The sequence below is a fragment of the Rhyacophila brunnea genome, unplaced genomic scaffold (assembly GCF_057557595.1).
Source record: "Rhyacophila brunnea isolate RB1 unplaced genomic scaffold, BYU_Rbru_1.0 scaffold_7, whole genome shotgun sequence".
NCBI lineage: Eukaryota > Metazoa > Arthropoda > Insecta > Trichoptera > Rhyacophilidae > Rhyacophila > Rhyacophila brunnea.
This window is the reverse complement of record NW_028233339.1, coordinates 412,443-428,869: the sequence shown is the minus strand read 5'-3', so window position 1 is coordinate 428,869 and position 16,427 is coordinate 412,443. Positions and strand designations below refer to the sequence as shown.

Here is a 16,427-nt window from a genome sequence, read left to right as displayed (position 1 = left end):
TTCTATTTCCTAGAATAATATAACATAAGTATTACAATAAGTTATTTTAGAAAACATGTTGACATCATGAAAAACCCATTAAATTGCTAACAAAAAGAATCATAAAATATAACTATTACTTAAACTCAACTAACGCTCATTTTATAACATATTTTTTTAATTGAAAGTTGGTCTCTGAATTTAAAAAAAGTTTATTGGTTTTATACACGTATTAATTTATTAAAACACTTTCAAGTAAATTGTATTTACGTCTTGTAACTCCGTCGTTAGATGTCCTTAGTACCTATTATTACATATTATTATACATACCATTTAACAAAAAACTGAACGATTGAATGTAGAAAATATTCTGAACATACTTAGTTTGAATTTGTATTATAATTATTACAAAATAAGTAGTGACGTTATATTTAAATGAAACTTATGTGTCTACATATTTGGTCCATTTATCATGATCGCAATTATTCATTTGCGGTAATTCATATTTAAATAAAACCACATTGCTATCACATTGTATTGTAATTTATTTTAAAACGTAAATAAATAATACAAAGCCACAACTGAGGTTTTCAAAATGTTAATTATTCAATTAAAAACGATTTACTTTTAAGAATTCTTGAAACTTTTATCTCAACGAACACATTTATTAAAACTATACTGAATGATACTGTTAATTTAGTATAACTACCGACTGTAAAGAATAAACTAATATGTTTGAGAGTATCTTAATTCATTTATTTGTATGACATAATATTTTAGTGTCTCCAGATGAAAACGAAGAAGATGAATTCGATTCCTGGCCACAGCAAGTGAAAAGATCATTCAGAAACATGAACAGGAGATCAATCAGTGGCCATCATCAACCTCCGCCGGAAGAAGATATTCAAGTATTTTCAAGAGTTTACAATACACCTGGAAACTTTAGAGAAGGACACGAAACCAGAGACCTAAACGCTAAGAATTTAGAAGCGATGTACGGTAACAAAGAAGAGTTCCAAGCGATACCATTTCAAAATGCCCCATCGCTTTCAGAGAGAGAACAAACCATTCCGTACATTCCAAATTCTCCCCTGACTTCAGAAGACATTTTGTATTTACTTCAGCCAGAAAATGAAGAACAGCTCAGAGCAATCCTTCCTCAATACATCGAAGCATCCATGGCCGGTTTATCAGACGGAAATTTAATTCCAAACACTCACAAAGACCCAATAAATACTTGGCTTCAAAATCAAGATCTCGATCAACTGAGAGATGCTCTTGCAGAATTGAAAGAGCCATACAATGACAATACCGATCCTTACTACGTGTCCACCAGTGAATTTTTAACAAAGAACAGGCTAAAACCCGACCGATTCAACCAACATTACAACACTCCGGATAGGTTCCGCCAAGGGTATGAGAGTAGAGACGGGGTTGTTGGTACCAAAGAAGATGATGGAGAGATTTTAGAGCCAAGGATTTATATCGACGAAGATGACCAGGATCATTTTAGGGAAGAAAGTGGTAGCGGAGAGCATGATGGACGTGCTGAGACTTTGAGGGAACTCGAACTTCTTTCGGCTGCTGATTACAATGACAACGGTAAGTCAATCCTTAAAATAACTATAAAACATGTACGTATTTACTAAACGAAATTATCTATTGCAAAATTAGTGTTTATTTTTATTTGCAATGATTTATTATTTTCAATTGATTCAGAATTTCCTTTAATGTTGTTGTTTAATGATTTTGTACTCATAATAATAATATGTAAAATAATGTTAATTTTGCACGGTACGTGTTTTGTTTACTTAAACGTTGCATATTTTATATTGTTTTCCAGTTGTCTCTTTCTTACATTATGTAGCTCGTTATCTTTCCCCCCTATAGCATTCACAATAATATATGAAAATTCGAACATAGATTTTTGGTGGTCATACATGTGTGTATATTCATGCACAAGGCGGCTATCGACTGTAGTTTATCATATTTATGTATTGAGGATCATAATTGTTACAATAAGTTAGCCATCTAAAACGTCAAACCTGTCTATCTCGCTTTAAAAGTTAACACAGCCAAGAGAAGAGCTGTTAAAACATATCACTTTCTGACAGTTTAGACGGTTAACTTATTGTAACAATTAACCGCTCAATACATAAATATGATAAACTACCATTTATAGCCGCCGATAATCTGTGTATAATTATAATAGAACGAGTGATCAATTTTACACTGAAAACAAAGCACGTGTTATATAATAATTAAAAATACATAATGTTATATTGTGATGACGACTTAATATAACAATTTAAAAAAAATACGATTTATTTTTATAAAAATACAATGTAAATAATTAATACAATATTATAATAAGTGAATAATAATTATGGTATTATCAATACTTTAAGACTTAAGTGGATGATAATAATAAAATGGGTATGCTGAAATAATAAATATTAACACATTTTTAAAAATTAAATAGATAAAAATAATATACATATTGTGTCAAAATAAATTCAGGCGGTAAACATTTTTTTTTTAAATTGAAATTTACAGAGTATCCTCCGTTTATGAACATGAACTTACGGTCTGGCAATGAAATGGAAGAAGATCAAGAGAGACAAGCGGCGATGGTATCGAGGCTGTTGAACACCTGGAAATCCACAAATGAAGCTGGCCAGATGGGAGATCAGAAGTCAGGAGTTTACACCGAAGGGGGTCTAGTGTACGTCCCTGATGCATCACCTACCAGTAAGTACAGTTTTCTACACTAACTGTTTATTATCAATAAACTATTTTTTTATTCAACAAATAATTCAAATGCTTTGAGAATAATCTTTATTGAACATATATAATTTGAAAATATCTACTGAAAAAATCTTTGAGATACCCGGCGCAATGGTCTAAAACGATTGTGACTACGCGACGCGAAGATTGTGCAAATGATGCGTACAGAACAAAACATAATTTGTCATAAAAAGTTAACATGCGACCATTTAATGTTATGTTTATTGTTCTATTACTAATAATAATAATATATTCATTGACATGTTTTATTTTTCAAGTAAATGAGTAAAGTTCTTTAGTCATCTTTACACGATTTAAGAATTAATTCCCCCGTCGCCATCACAAAACAAATTGATGTGTTCACAGCTCGACTTTCGCTCTCCGATTGCCAGCCAGTCCGAAATTTTGTAGTAGCCGTCTTAATTCAAACCACAAAAGCCGATTGCCAATATTGACACAACTTGTAAAGCGTTTCAGATATATTATGAATACTATCTCATTTCGTCATAATTATGGAAGACGCAGGTGGCTCAATTGGTAAAGCACATTGGCAGGACTCCAATGGATGTGGGTTCGGGTTCCGCCGAACGTCGTATTTTTTCTGATATGTTTTATAATGTATATGTGTTTCTTCTTACATTTAAACAAGTATTATGATTCATATTAAAAATTCAATATTCAACAATTTATAAATACTTTTTTTCGACTCGCAGTGGAGTAGTAGAGAGAGCGTCTTTAAGGGCTTGCGCAGACAGAGCGCGGTCAGGCGGTCTGCGTTCCGCGTTCGGAGTTCGGCGTTCTTTGTACTGTATGGACTTCATACTGTGTGGGTACACAGCTGGCGGTCAGACCGCGCCGGTCAATTGGAACGCTAGAGTTCTGGAGTTCTATGCCCGGAATTACAAAGAACGCCGTACCTCCCGTCCAGTCCCGTCATAGGAATTTGAGCAGTCACACAACATAGAGCGAAACCACACGGGGGAGTGAGTACGCAACAGCGGTGCTTTCTCACTTCCACTCGCAGTCGGAATATAGCGGTCTCGCATTATGCAGCGCTTGTGTCAGTACAACGTTTGTAAACAAATGGAACGCTTATTTATGACCGCCACTTGTCTGCTGTCCCTGAACGTTAGCGGTCGACGGTCGGTTGAACGCAGAAGTCCGACCGCTCTCTGTCTGCGCAAGCCCTAAAAGAATGGGTGCGGATTCAAATCCTGCGTTTGGTTGGTGGCTCTTAGGCATAAAGCCCATTGACGCAGCGAGTGCGGCGCTCGCGCAAAATTTCTACAAGTGGCGCGTAAATCATCGAAAATACAACGTAATCAAATACGCCAGCGCCCACTGGATTTGGCGACGCATTATACGCGCCCGCCGCATGAATCATCGTTTTTTCGCGAATCACCGCTTCTCGGCGATACGAATGAAAAAAAATACAATGGAGTCCATTCATTGAACACAGCGAGCAAAATCACGCTCTGGACGGCGTCGTCGATCGACGGGCGAAAAGTCATTATTTAATAACAGAGAACGCATTGTTTAATTTTATTGCATGTCCTTTATTTCGCTGGTTGAATAATGTCGTCGTAAATATTTATTACAAGCCCCGAAATAATATAATATTTTTATTGCTTTGTTATGAGAGACGCTGTAAAAATAATTGTTTTGTGCTGCTTGGGCCGCTTATTACATAGGTGAAGGGTAATGCGCGGCGAGAGACGTGTGATTATGGTTATGAATAAACACTTAATACGCCGACTTCGCCCGCTCGACGCGTTCTGTGGGCACCATCGCTTATACCCCGATCAGGAACGATTATAATAATATACTTACTTTAATATACATATGAGTTTTACCTTCTTTTTTTTAAATATAGGTAGCTAAGAAAATAAAAATACGGTTAAGGTTGCTGCGATAAAAATATCCATAGGTAGCAATAATTATCCTTTGTAAAATAATTATATACCTAGGTATCTATGTAAGTACTCATTTATCAACATAATAATTATTATTTCTAAGATTCCAAGTAGGTCGATGGATTAAAAGAGTACCTATACATCAATATTTTCTAGACAAATTACGTGTGTTTACATTTTTAATAGTAGGTATATTATATGCCATGTATTTTTCCTCAGGCCATCCGAAGGTAGCCGCGTCGCAGTTGTTGGGCCCAGAATTGGGGGCCCTGTTGGCCGATTACGAGTGGGGCTTCAGGCGACGCGAGAGGCTTGACGTCAAGAAGCCGGGCCCACCTTTCGACGTCAATAACAGGCACTTCAATCATGACAGCGATGACAACCACACGAAAACACCACGTAATGATTCAAATACGTATAATAATATATTTGGTATTTTTTATGTTCAATTTTATTTCAAGTAATCGGATGCCTATAAACACCGTGCCGCGCCTCCTGTCTCCTTGTGTTTTTCAGGTTATGCCACCATCCCGTAGCTCCACAAAACATATTAAAGGCCAATTATTTATAGGCCAGGGCACTGAATTTCTAGTTACGATGGTATTGCTAGTTATTAATTATTTTTGATTGTACATTTCATTTGAATCAAATTAACATAATATTGCCATGTATTTCAATATGAAATAATCATTATTTTCTATGAAAAATACTATTATAAGCAAAGCATGAGCAATAACTAGCGCTACAATCAAATTTTACAGTTTTGTGTCATAGACTAACTATAGTGGCCATTGGTACAAACCATGTGCATGGTTTTAGCAGCCTTCCAAAACGCTGGATTTCGGCTGGGTTGAAGAAAAAACAGACCAACTTGAGGCGAACGTCTGATCTTTACTTTTTTTTTATTCCTCTAAGATTAGCGTATTTTTTTCAATTTATTTTCGGTTCTAGAGTATCGTCTCAATTAGGGAATCCAATCCCGAGCCAAAATTCTGATCCCGGGATTTCGGGATTACAATTTGACAATCCCGGGATCCCGAGACTGGTCCCGGGATTGGCATTTTTTTCCATTGTTAATATGAAATTTTTATATTTACAAATAACATTGATAAAATCGGTCAAAAATAAATCTAGTATAATTTATACTATTTAAGACATTTATTGTTAATATTGTATACCTACCTTCAATCTTGGAAATACATTTAATGGAGTAAATAATATTGTAATATAAATAATAATGTGAATTTAATATGAGATTGCTGTTTTTGATAGTAAAGACATAATGAATGGATTAGCGAGATTTAAAATAGTAAAGCAAATAATCTTGGCGTATTTATGGCCTTTCCGCTTCATATATCTAATTAGTCAGCCAAATATGAAACTGCCGTAAAACGTATGATGTCATGGTGGAATTACTTTGTTAAAAGTGCGAAGCATTGTTTTTTCCAATCTTTCTCATTTTTAATAATTTATGTGAAAAAATAAAATGAATCGGCAACCTACACATGGGTATAAATCCAACTTCATTCAAACTCAGTTTATTTCTAATGTAGTTATTTTTTATTAAAAGTATTTTTTCTGTTATATTTTCGCTTTTATTTTATTTTCCATAAAAATTGATAAAAAAATCAATCCCGAAATCCCGGGATTATGTTTATCAATCCCGGGATTCATAGGTATTGAAAATAGCTCGGGATCCCGGGATTGGAATCCCTAGTCTCAATCGGATGAGAGAATGACTGACATTCATTTTTCGTATAAAAACTCCACTGTAGACAACTCAATTTTATACCTTATTGCATGGCCTCCACATCCTGAAACGGGCACCTAGGTCACGATGTTTGATGGGGTCACCAACATATCGTTAAGGTTAAAGACAGTATAATGTCCTACAGCCATCTACGGTAGTGTTTCCCACACGGTATTCCGCGAAACTCTAGGGTTACGTGTATAAATAAAGTGTATTCCGTGTATGTTTAGCGATTGTTAGTATTTTTAAAGAAATCCTCTTGAATTGTCGGCACTCGGCATCATAATTTATGAAGTAGGTTGCGACGCCCTTTTGTGATAGCAAAGTAACATGCAACCCCTTCCCATATTGGATAAAATATACATTTTTAATGGTTATTAATAAACACATTAAAAAAATTATAAAATAAAATTTTACTCGTGCAATAGCGCCGCAGGCGACGTTTTTTACTATTAAAGAAAAATTCTGGTGTGTGTTTATCTCATTTAACCGCCACATCGGGCTCCCAGGTTAGAGCCCCCCCCCCCTTGTGGGAGCCATGCCTTATTGTGAAAACATCATTGTTTACCCAAAAAACAAGCATAGATAATTGACGGTATATTTGTGATATTTAGATTTTTCACTCTAAAATCTTTACATACAATAATTATTTATGTATATTGTACTCTTATATAGTATTATAATATTAAATGTATTATTCATAACAAATTATTAATTTTCAATAGTTACGCTAGCCAAAATATGGCAAATAACAATGTCCTTAATATTATCAATGACCAACGAGAAAGCGAACAGCTACGGCGTAGACCCAAAGCGCTACGTTGACGTAGCACATATTATGCCGCTTACTTAATATCAGTTTAAAAAGTTTTATAACATACATACTCTCATTTTATGTACGATGTATCAAATTTTGACATAATATTAGCCCGCAGTGGCGAAGGATGGAGGTAGTCTGTTAAGATCCGCCATAAATAGTGCACACTAAACTTTATCAGTCATATGTACCTATTTGTTTTCATTAAAATAAGACTCCAATAATTTACAGATGGTGTTGGTTAGTTTTTAAAATTCAATTAACATCTGCGAAAACCAAGCCATAATAGATAACAGTAAAAAAATACTCTGAAATCTATAATATATCTAAAATTATGCTTTGGCTATTTTATAGATAGTATACTATGTGCTATCTATAATAGTTTGGTTTAGGCAGGATAAATGAATTAAAAAAATAAACTAATAATATATTGTGTAAAACGGAAATCGAAAAATGCTAGGATACCGGTTTTGCAACACCGGTATTGCAATCCCTAATTAAAATGATATGCGTAAATCAAACCTGTTTTCAACATTCTGTAAAATATATATATATATTTTTTTTTTTTAAAGAAAGTACCGACATAATTCTTTATGATTATTATTGTTTATACTGATGGAATTAGATTTTTTCCTACTAAAATAATAACAAAAGTTCATAGTACGTTTTTAGAATTTAAAACTATACGATTCGTTACTATTTGTCATATATTTATTCTTTTTTTGTTTATTTATTCTTTTTCAAATGTTCAACAGTTATTACTGACGCTTTGATTGCTCCGCTGATGGTGAAGAAGGAACTGCACGAGAACGAAGATCCCGACCTCGAGGTGGACCAGGGTAACCAAGACACGTATGACGTCGACAGCTCTTATGCATACGTCGGTCTTAGGGATGGGTAAGGCGATATTTCAATCAGTATTGTTCCAACATCCAGCAAACAAATCTTGTTCACCTACCATAATATTATTATTGATTTATACTAGGATATTCACTCATACAGAACACCCAATATTATATTAAATATATTAAAAAATGAACGTGAGCAATTCATTTTTTAACTTCATCACGTGGATACTTGAGGGCATGCTAGCAGAATAGCAATACAAAGCTGCAATGATAAGAATGCGGATGTGCATTTATTATCATCATCAGCCAGAATCTATCCACTGCCAGATGAAGGCCTTTCGAAGCTGATTCCACTTCTCTCGGTCCTGTTCGATGCGTTGCGTTGCCACGTACTTCCGCATAACCTAATCATGTCATCAATCCAGCGGCCTGTAGGTCTACCTTGCGGACGTTTTGTACATCAGTTTACACAGAAACGTGAAATTTCGAAAACAAATATGAATGCATCGGACGATACATTCTATAAAATCATAACTTTAACAAAAACGTCATAGTGTCTATTTATCATAGTTATCTATTTATCGTTGTTACCATCTAAAATAGTATATATTAATTTACCTTGATTTAACATATTCTGAGATTTTAATCATACCTACATATTATAGATTCAATGAGCAAAATATCCTATAGTTAAGAATTTTTTTAACATGAAAACTTATTGATTTTTTAAATGTGAATGTGTTCGAAAATTTAATTCAGATCTCTTCATTGATTGTATTAAAATAAAATTGTTGTTTCATTCGATTATTTTACAACGTTTTTCTTAGCTCATATTGTTATTTGTCCGGTGGTTCTTTGTCCGGTACAAATCTTGCAATCGATTTTTAACTAACTTCCCGACTAGCTAGACATTTGAAACTTTTAGAATATATCAGAACACGATGCCAATGCATTTTTTCATACTTTTAGCCATCTTAAAGTAGAATTGAATTCATTTTCAGTTAATTCTGTTTTGTATGGAAACTTATTTCAGAAAAATCTGTAAAAAGTAAAAGACTATTATTGGTTGCTAAGGAGATGGTCCTAGTAACTAAATTATTAATATATACGTGCGTTACTATGGAAATCAAAATGAAATGTCAAAATGACATTTCAGTATTCTATATTTGTTTGTTTTTTATTTACTTCATATCATGTACAAGTTTGAGCATATTGAGCATAATAATTCAACAGAAAATTTAAAAACGTTGTATATAAAAAGTTCTTTTTATCTTGTAATTATCTTTATTTAACTTGAAAACGTAATGATTTTTTAAATGTGAATGTGTTCGAAAATTTAATTCAGATCTATTCATTGATTGGATTAAAATAAAATTGTTTCATTCGATTATTTTATGGAATGAATTTTACTGACATGTAATTATTGATATCAGAGCCGGTATTATATTTTATTATCTGATAATAATAATTTTTGCCACGAGCCCAACCGCAAATATGAATAAGAATTATCGATTGATAATGTACAACTACTACTAAACATTATAGTAGAGTATTGAAAACATGTAAATCTATACTGTGATAACTACATTACATTATCTTATAATCACTATTTCAGATAAAATTGTATGATCTTAAACTTAATATTATATGTTTATATGAATAGATAAAATCACGAATAAACGAATTCACAGACAAATAATTAAGCCTGAAACACGAGACCAATGACGATAAGACAGAACTTACATGTAAACGTATGATATAGAGGGGGGGCGGGGATATGACTTATGAGAATGCTGACAAGTGGTACTGTCACCTGATAATATATGCTAGGTATTTAATATTGTATTTTTGAAAAAATCGCCTTAAAGAATTTATTATTAATTTAATTTAATAAAACGCATTTTTTTAGTAGTTTAATAAATAAATCTGGACCGGTTTCATCCGCCTCGGATAAACATTTTCAACTAACTACTTTTTATTTATAAAATTAACAAATACGTACTAAAAATGCGTTTTATTCGATTAAATTAATAATACAATGCATTTCCACCACGAATTGACAGTTTTTACAGAATTGACCATGAATTGGCGCCAAAATGCCGCCCCGATTTTTTATACTTACAGTATTTTGTATCATTACGGACACTTACCCAAATCACCAGAGTCTGAGATTCTATTTGGTTGATATTAATTCTGATACATTGGTTTGTACCATTTAGCATTACACAGGTTTATTATTTTCACACCATTATTATACGATATTATTGTACAACATGTAAACAAAATATTTTTCTCTATTATTTATTTAATATACACCTACTTTTAATCATAAATACATTATTAATTAATAGTCCCAACACTCAACCATTAAAAAAAAAACTATGTCATCACATAAATAACTCGACGGAATAGCAGATCTATCCACAGATCACATAAAACACAATTATCATGGTGCTATTTGATTTAGACGAATACGTATATATATATATATATTTTAATAATTATTATAGTTTTATAAATACTGCGACGATTTAAACAACCTCTTAACTACAGATCGGTGTTTAAACTAATTTTATGTAAATAAATTCAATGCTACAAAGTACTCTACAACAACAATAATAATATGTGTCATTGTTTTATACAACCGAAAACATTTCTCTGGCTTATGCAATATTATAATATTAGAATGAATTTTGGGATGAAGTTAGGTGCACATTCTTGCATATAGGCCATTGTTTTATTATTTAACAATACATAGCTTTGGTACGTAGGAACTAGGTAGGTATATACATTTTCATTTTTTCATCAAAACTTCTCGTCCTTAAAACAGTTTAAAACAGCCTTCCTCTATTAAGATGGAGCCAAATAATAAGAAAATAACGCTGAAAATGGGTAATAATTAAATTACTTATTAACTTAATTTAGGAATAAATTTATACTATAAATTAATAGCAAATATAAATTTTATAGCAAACTTCGCACTTATGATCTAAGATTTGGTTTCCAACGCCATACTGTGATAAGTTATGAGCCGAAAGAAAATTTCATATACAATAAACCTTCATTATTTAGATGTATAAATACGTAAAATTATTACAGTATGTTACGGGGCGTTTTACGCGGGCGCAGTCGTGCGAAGCGTTGAGCGGCACGCGTAACTCAAACGTATAACCGTGTGTGAAAATGTTCGTAAACAATCTTTTTTTTGTTGTACGTTTATACGATTATGCGTTTGAGTTGCGCGCGCCGCTCATCGCTTCGCTGACGTCGCTCACGTAAGACGTGCCGTAAATGTTTTACCATTTATAGCAAATATTTGTGAAAAACCAAGAAAATCAGTTGCTATAGTTGACCAATTTAACCTTGTAAATTTAATTATTGTTACCATTATTATTTCCGACTTCTCTTACGTGAAGCCTACTGCATCGTTTTCTCTCGCTCGGCGTCGCTCTAACTACGTAATATTAAACGTCAAAACTAACGAACTTCTGTGGCACCTACCTATATGTGATATAATTACTGACGTCAACTCGACTCCATAAACACGGATCCAATAAGTATTAGACCAACTAACATTATCTTTCTAAAATCGATTCCATGTACAATTTAGCGTGCCAATATAATTTTTGTTCATGGCACACATGCCCTAAGTTCGCCATCGCTGACCTATTGCCATTGAAGGTCTGAAAACGACCATGTATACAGTATCAAATTCCGTTCATGATTCTCACCTCACACCTATGATGTTTACTATGTATTATATTTCAAGTTTATCGACTTAGTAATATGAATGAGTCATTGTTTTAGCACATAATAAGGAACAAGGGTAGTCCTGCGTAGTACGCTAACAAGTAATATTCAGGTTACGTCTGGATTAAAATTGATACAACGTGATCTAAAGGTCGAGTGTTTTACACGACCGTGTTTTGATAAAGCCATGGCTTATATTAGTATTATTTTGTTAAGTGACATTGACAGTACAACCTTACAAAGCCTACTGATCAGTATTTTAATTAAATACCTCCTGATAAAATATCCAGTTATTCTACTTTGCGATAAAATAGTTTTATACTAAAAGAAACGTGTTTAAATACTGATTAACCCTGCACTTCGTTTTTATTTATAATTTTAACTCAATTCTGTTCTTCTATATTAAACTAAATTTAACAAAACTATTATATACTTCAGTTTTCTTAATATTAAATCGTTAATCAACATTTTTAAGTACCTGCAGTCCAATTTTAAGACCAATCTCGTGTAAAATAATTTTGATGGATAGGTATATAGTTATTTTTTATCAAGACTTTCCAAGTAGATGCATTGCCTTATCTTTTGTCTCAATATAACCCTAGAAAATGTATAAGGGAGTCTAAAATCTAATGTAATAAATGTATCCATGACATGTTACAAATCATGGCATACGCGGATGACATAATATGCCGATCGAAAGTGGACGCCAAGGATTCATTTGAGGAGCCGACATACAAAGCAGACAGAGTTGGCCTGAAAACTAACTCTTTTAAAACTAAATACATGATTGATTATTTTTCATAGCCCGATACATCCACGTGGATATATTATGACCATTGGGTATGACTCATTCGAGAAATCCGGGCACTTCATTATTTGGTTACCATTGTCATCGCTATCCAAATGGAAACAGAAATCAGAAGAGCCAAAAAGTGTTACCTTGGAATCCACACACATTTTAAATCTAAAGAGCTGTTTTAAAAATCCAGATAATATAATATAAGACACTTCTGAAGCCAGTCTTCAGATATTGATCAAAATATTGGTTCATCAACCACAAACCAAAAGGTTTTCTCATTTTCAAACGAAAGATCCTGATAGCGATACTGAAAGCCAAGAATGAAGATGGAGTATGGCGCATACGTTGAATTGGGCTTGAAGAATTGAGGCCAATCAGCTTGGAAAGTTTTTGATATGAAGCCGTCTGGGCGGAGGAGTGTTTGGAGGCCCACATTGCGGTGGTTAGATCAGATGGTACGGCTCAACATGCGCGAGCGGTTGGAATTCTGAAGTATACGTAATGTAAACAATGAAGGGCGAAATTAGATTAAACGTGATAACACTGACAACACGTATGTGATTATGAAAAATATAATGTTTCTAATGCAATATTTCTAAAATTAATATACCTATTGGTTATTTTAGTTTCGGTACTGTGGGGAAAAATATAATGTTTCTAATGCAATATTTCTAAAATTAATATACCTATTGGTTATTTTAGTTTCGGTACTGTGGGGTTCATAGTTAAAATTAAATACCGAATTTTTCATTATAAAATATACATCGTTAGTTACGCAAATACATTTATTAAATAACTTGCCAATCAATAAATTCATTGCGGTTACAGGCATACTACATAATATTATAATGACAGTTTAAAAAATATAATAATATATTGTACCTGAACCGCGATTAATACCGTTAAATAAACCGGATGTGGTTTGAGATAACGGCTTATTAAATTCATATGAGCTATTTTGTTTAAAAACTATTCATTAGTAAAAAAAAAACTGTTAAAAAAGGTGTTTTTAAATCATTAAAAAATATGTATATTATAATATACCTATAATTTTATTTGATCGAAATATAAACTACAATTATTAAAGACTTCATCCTTATGGTTCACTTTTGGTATACAAACACCTCACACTACATACGAAAACGTTATTTAATCGATAGTTAACAACCAAAATGGTTAGATATCGATTAAAAAAACTAACTTTGTAGTTAGAAACACGTTGACCCAATATTATTATAAGCATTTTATATCAAGTCAAAATCTTGTTATACCTACTTATTTCATTTTTTTAACTGCTACGTTCTTGAACTTCTACTTGAACTTGAAGTTCTAAACTAAATTTTGGAAGACATGTAATTAATTTTTGAGAATAATAATATTGTAATACAATATTATGCGTAATAATACTTCTTAACTTATTTACTGGTACTTACATTATTACTTTCACGAGACAAATTTCGGTTAGCCCTGTCATAGAACATTTTCATAGAGATTTTGCCAGCCTGTTTTATCATTATCACCATCCTCATTCATTATCATTCGTGGCTTGAGATAACCCCAGGATCCTCCAGCCGTCGCCGCTATTCTGGTATATCCTTTGATATGCTCCTCCAATCTATGACACCGATCGCTCGCATATCCTAACTCACGTGATTCAGACACGAAACGGTCCGCATAAAAAACTTACCGGGCTGGTCGATCCAAATCTTTATTTTCCTTCCACCACCCGCAACGTCTCTTAGGCGTATACTGTGGCGTAACGAAAGTTATGCATCCTTCAATGCTGAGCGGGCGTGATTCCTATTCTGAGAATTATACTAGCATATTACGGTCAATCCTCAAGAAGAAAATACCTTCTTGTTTTCCATAAAATGATGCAAAAAAATTGAAAGCTGATAAATTTTCCCTCGATCTAACAAGAGTCCATTTTAGTCGAAAAATTAAGATGCCTTATATTACATAATGTTGGGTTCTCCAAACTCCTAGTTGACCGTAGTTTTGACGCATGCCACGTTTCAGCTTCATATTTTTTTCCAAATAACGGCCTCAGAAACTTTCTTTCAAACATCTTTGTTTCTTACAACTCTACATTCTGATTCATATTTACACCTTGTAACCATTAGTTTCTACTGATTTTATCAGGGAACACAGAATTAATGGAAACTGAAATACCTAACGGGTGTGTAGTAACAGGCAACCGATCTCGAGTGTGGAAAACTTAAACACGTGTCAAGAATACGCTTGTCCTTCGTTCTGATAACTGCTCTCGGCTTATGCACTTGCGCTCATTCAATATTGGTGCATTTGAAAGTTGCTACACATACGATTGCACATCTATAATTTGTGATTCATGTTCATAGGATACTCACACATTCAAAACCCTGCGTCAAAATGTAGTGTATAGCCTATCGGAATTCTAGTTATTAATAATCTGTTCTGTGGATTTTATATATGTATATTTTTTTTTTGTTGAATAGTTTGTGAAAAATTATACGATATTTAGTGAGTTTTAAAAACAGAAAACCTAATTAGCGCATTTTTTTCTCAAGCAGCATTCGGAAGTGGAAAGAGGGCGCTGCTGTCGTAAAGACTATCGGCGAATTGTTGCATTTGGAGCCAACCGCTTTCAACTCCATTAGGTGAGAATGAGTTCCTTCTTATTTCAAATAATACCATTCTGTATGTATTCATTTATGGTCGACGATACAACACTATTAATCAAATGAGTGACTGTCTATGGTGTAATTATATTAATAGCTCAATGGAAGAAGTTCAAACTCCGTACATAGTATCAAAATTGTTTTTTTCGTCTGTTTCTAATTCCCGGTACGTAATATTGATAATGTGAATTTTAAAGTTAGAGATAACACTAATAAACTGTCATATTATTATAAAATATAAATCATTATGAATTATTGTGGTTGTATACACATAACAACTAAATTTAGAAAATTAAACGATCCCCATGTAAACCCCTGCGTAATAGTAATTACTATGATTGTTCTACGTGAAATTAAAATGCATGCTCATTAATAAATTGTATATAACCATCAACAATAAATTTGTATTAATTAATTGTACGAGTGTTTATTAATTAATAAAATAAAACATAATAATATATTATGTAGTACTTATTTCACTTAGTTAAATAAGTTTAATACAAACAATTTTGTCAAAGTTGATAATGTCCCATTGAAACGGACGAAATGGTCTTAATAATTATTAAACCAAATGAAATTAGTGCTACAAATTGTGAACACCAATAAAGAGTATTTATTGGAAAATACTCTATTTTGTGAATTATTTTTAAAAACTCGTGTAAAAACTTAAAAATAGTGTCCGTCAACACCAATGGGGGCGTTGTCGATATGTCGTCCGGCTGAGAAACCGGGAGGTTTCAGGATGAGATTTAGACAGAGATGGAGACAAAGCAAGGGCCCAATAGGTTAATCGAATTGCTAACATCAATACGTAGTTAAAAAGGATGTTAATATATCATGCACTAAACAAAACCATAATAAAATATCTCTTATAATTTTGAGTGAAATTCTGAATAGTGCAAAAATTTTATACTATAATTGAGTACCTACCTATATTTTTGTATGCTGTGTAAGAAAAAAAACTAAGGTTTAATTACAAACAAAATGTTAACGTAGGTATATTATGTGCTTTCTTTTCCCACACTTTTTCGCTTTATAATCTGAAACGGAACTTGGTGCCTCCCGAAAGAAACCTCTTAACAGATTCTCCCTTACTTGCCCTTAGTAATAATTAGTCCTTTTCA

At 32.9% G+C, this 16,427-nt stretch overlaps 1 protein-coding gene across 8 annotated transcripts in view; it reads left to right on the top strand.

Moving 5' to 3' along the window:
* Positions 1–16,427, top strand: part of IA-2 (tyrosine phosphatase IA-2) — a 154,679-nt gene that overhangs the window by 118,105 nt on the left and 20,147 nt on the right. For 5 of the 8 annotated variants that reach the window (XM_085957874.1, XM_085957878.1, XM_085957872.1 and 2 more), the window contains 5 exons: positions 760–1,581; positions 2,536–2,730; positions 4,899–5,078; positions 8,002–8,143; positions 15,193–15,282. In XM_085957874.1, the coding sequence (XP_085814000.1) occupies positions 760–1,581; positions 2,536–2,730; positions 4,899–5,078; positions 8,002–8,143; positions 15,193–15,282 (1,429 nt within the window). The remainder of the gene's footprint in view (positions 1–759; positions 1,582–2,535; positions 2,731–4,898; positions 5,079–8,001; positions 8,144–15,192; positions 15,283–16,427) is intronic. The other 3 variants (XM_085957876.1, XM_085957879.1, XM_085957875.1) reach the window with 1 other exon arrangement.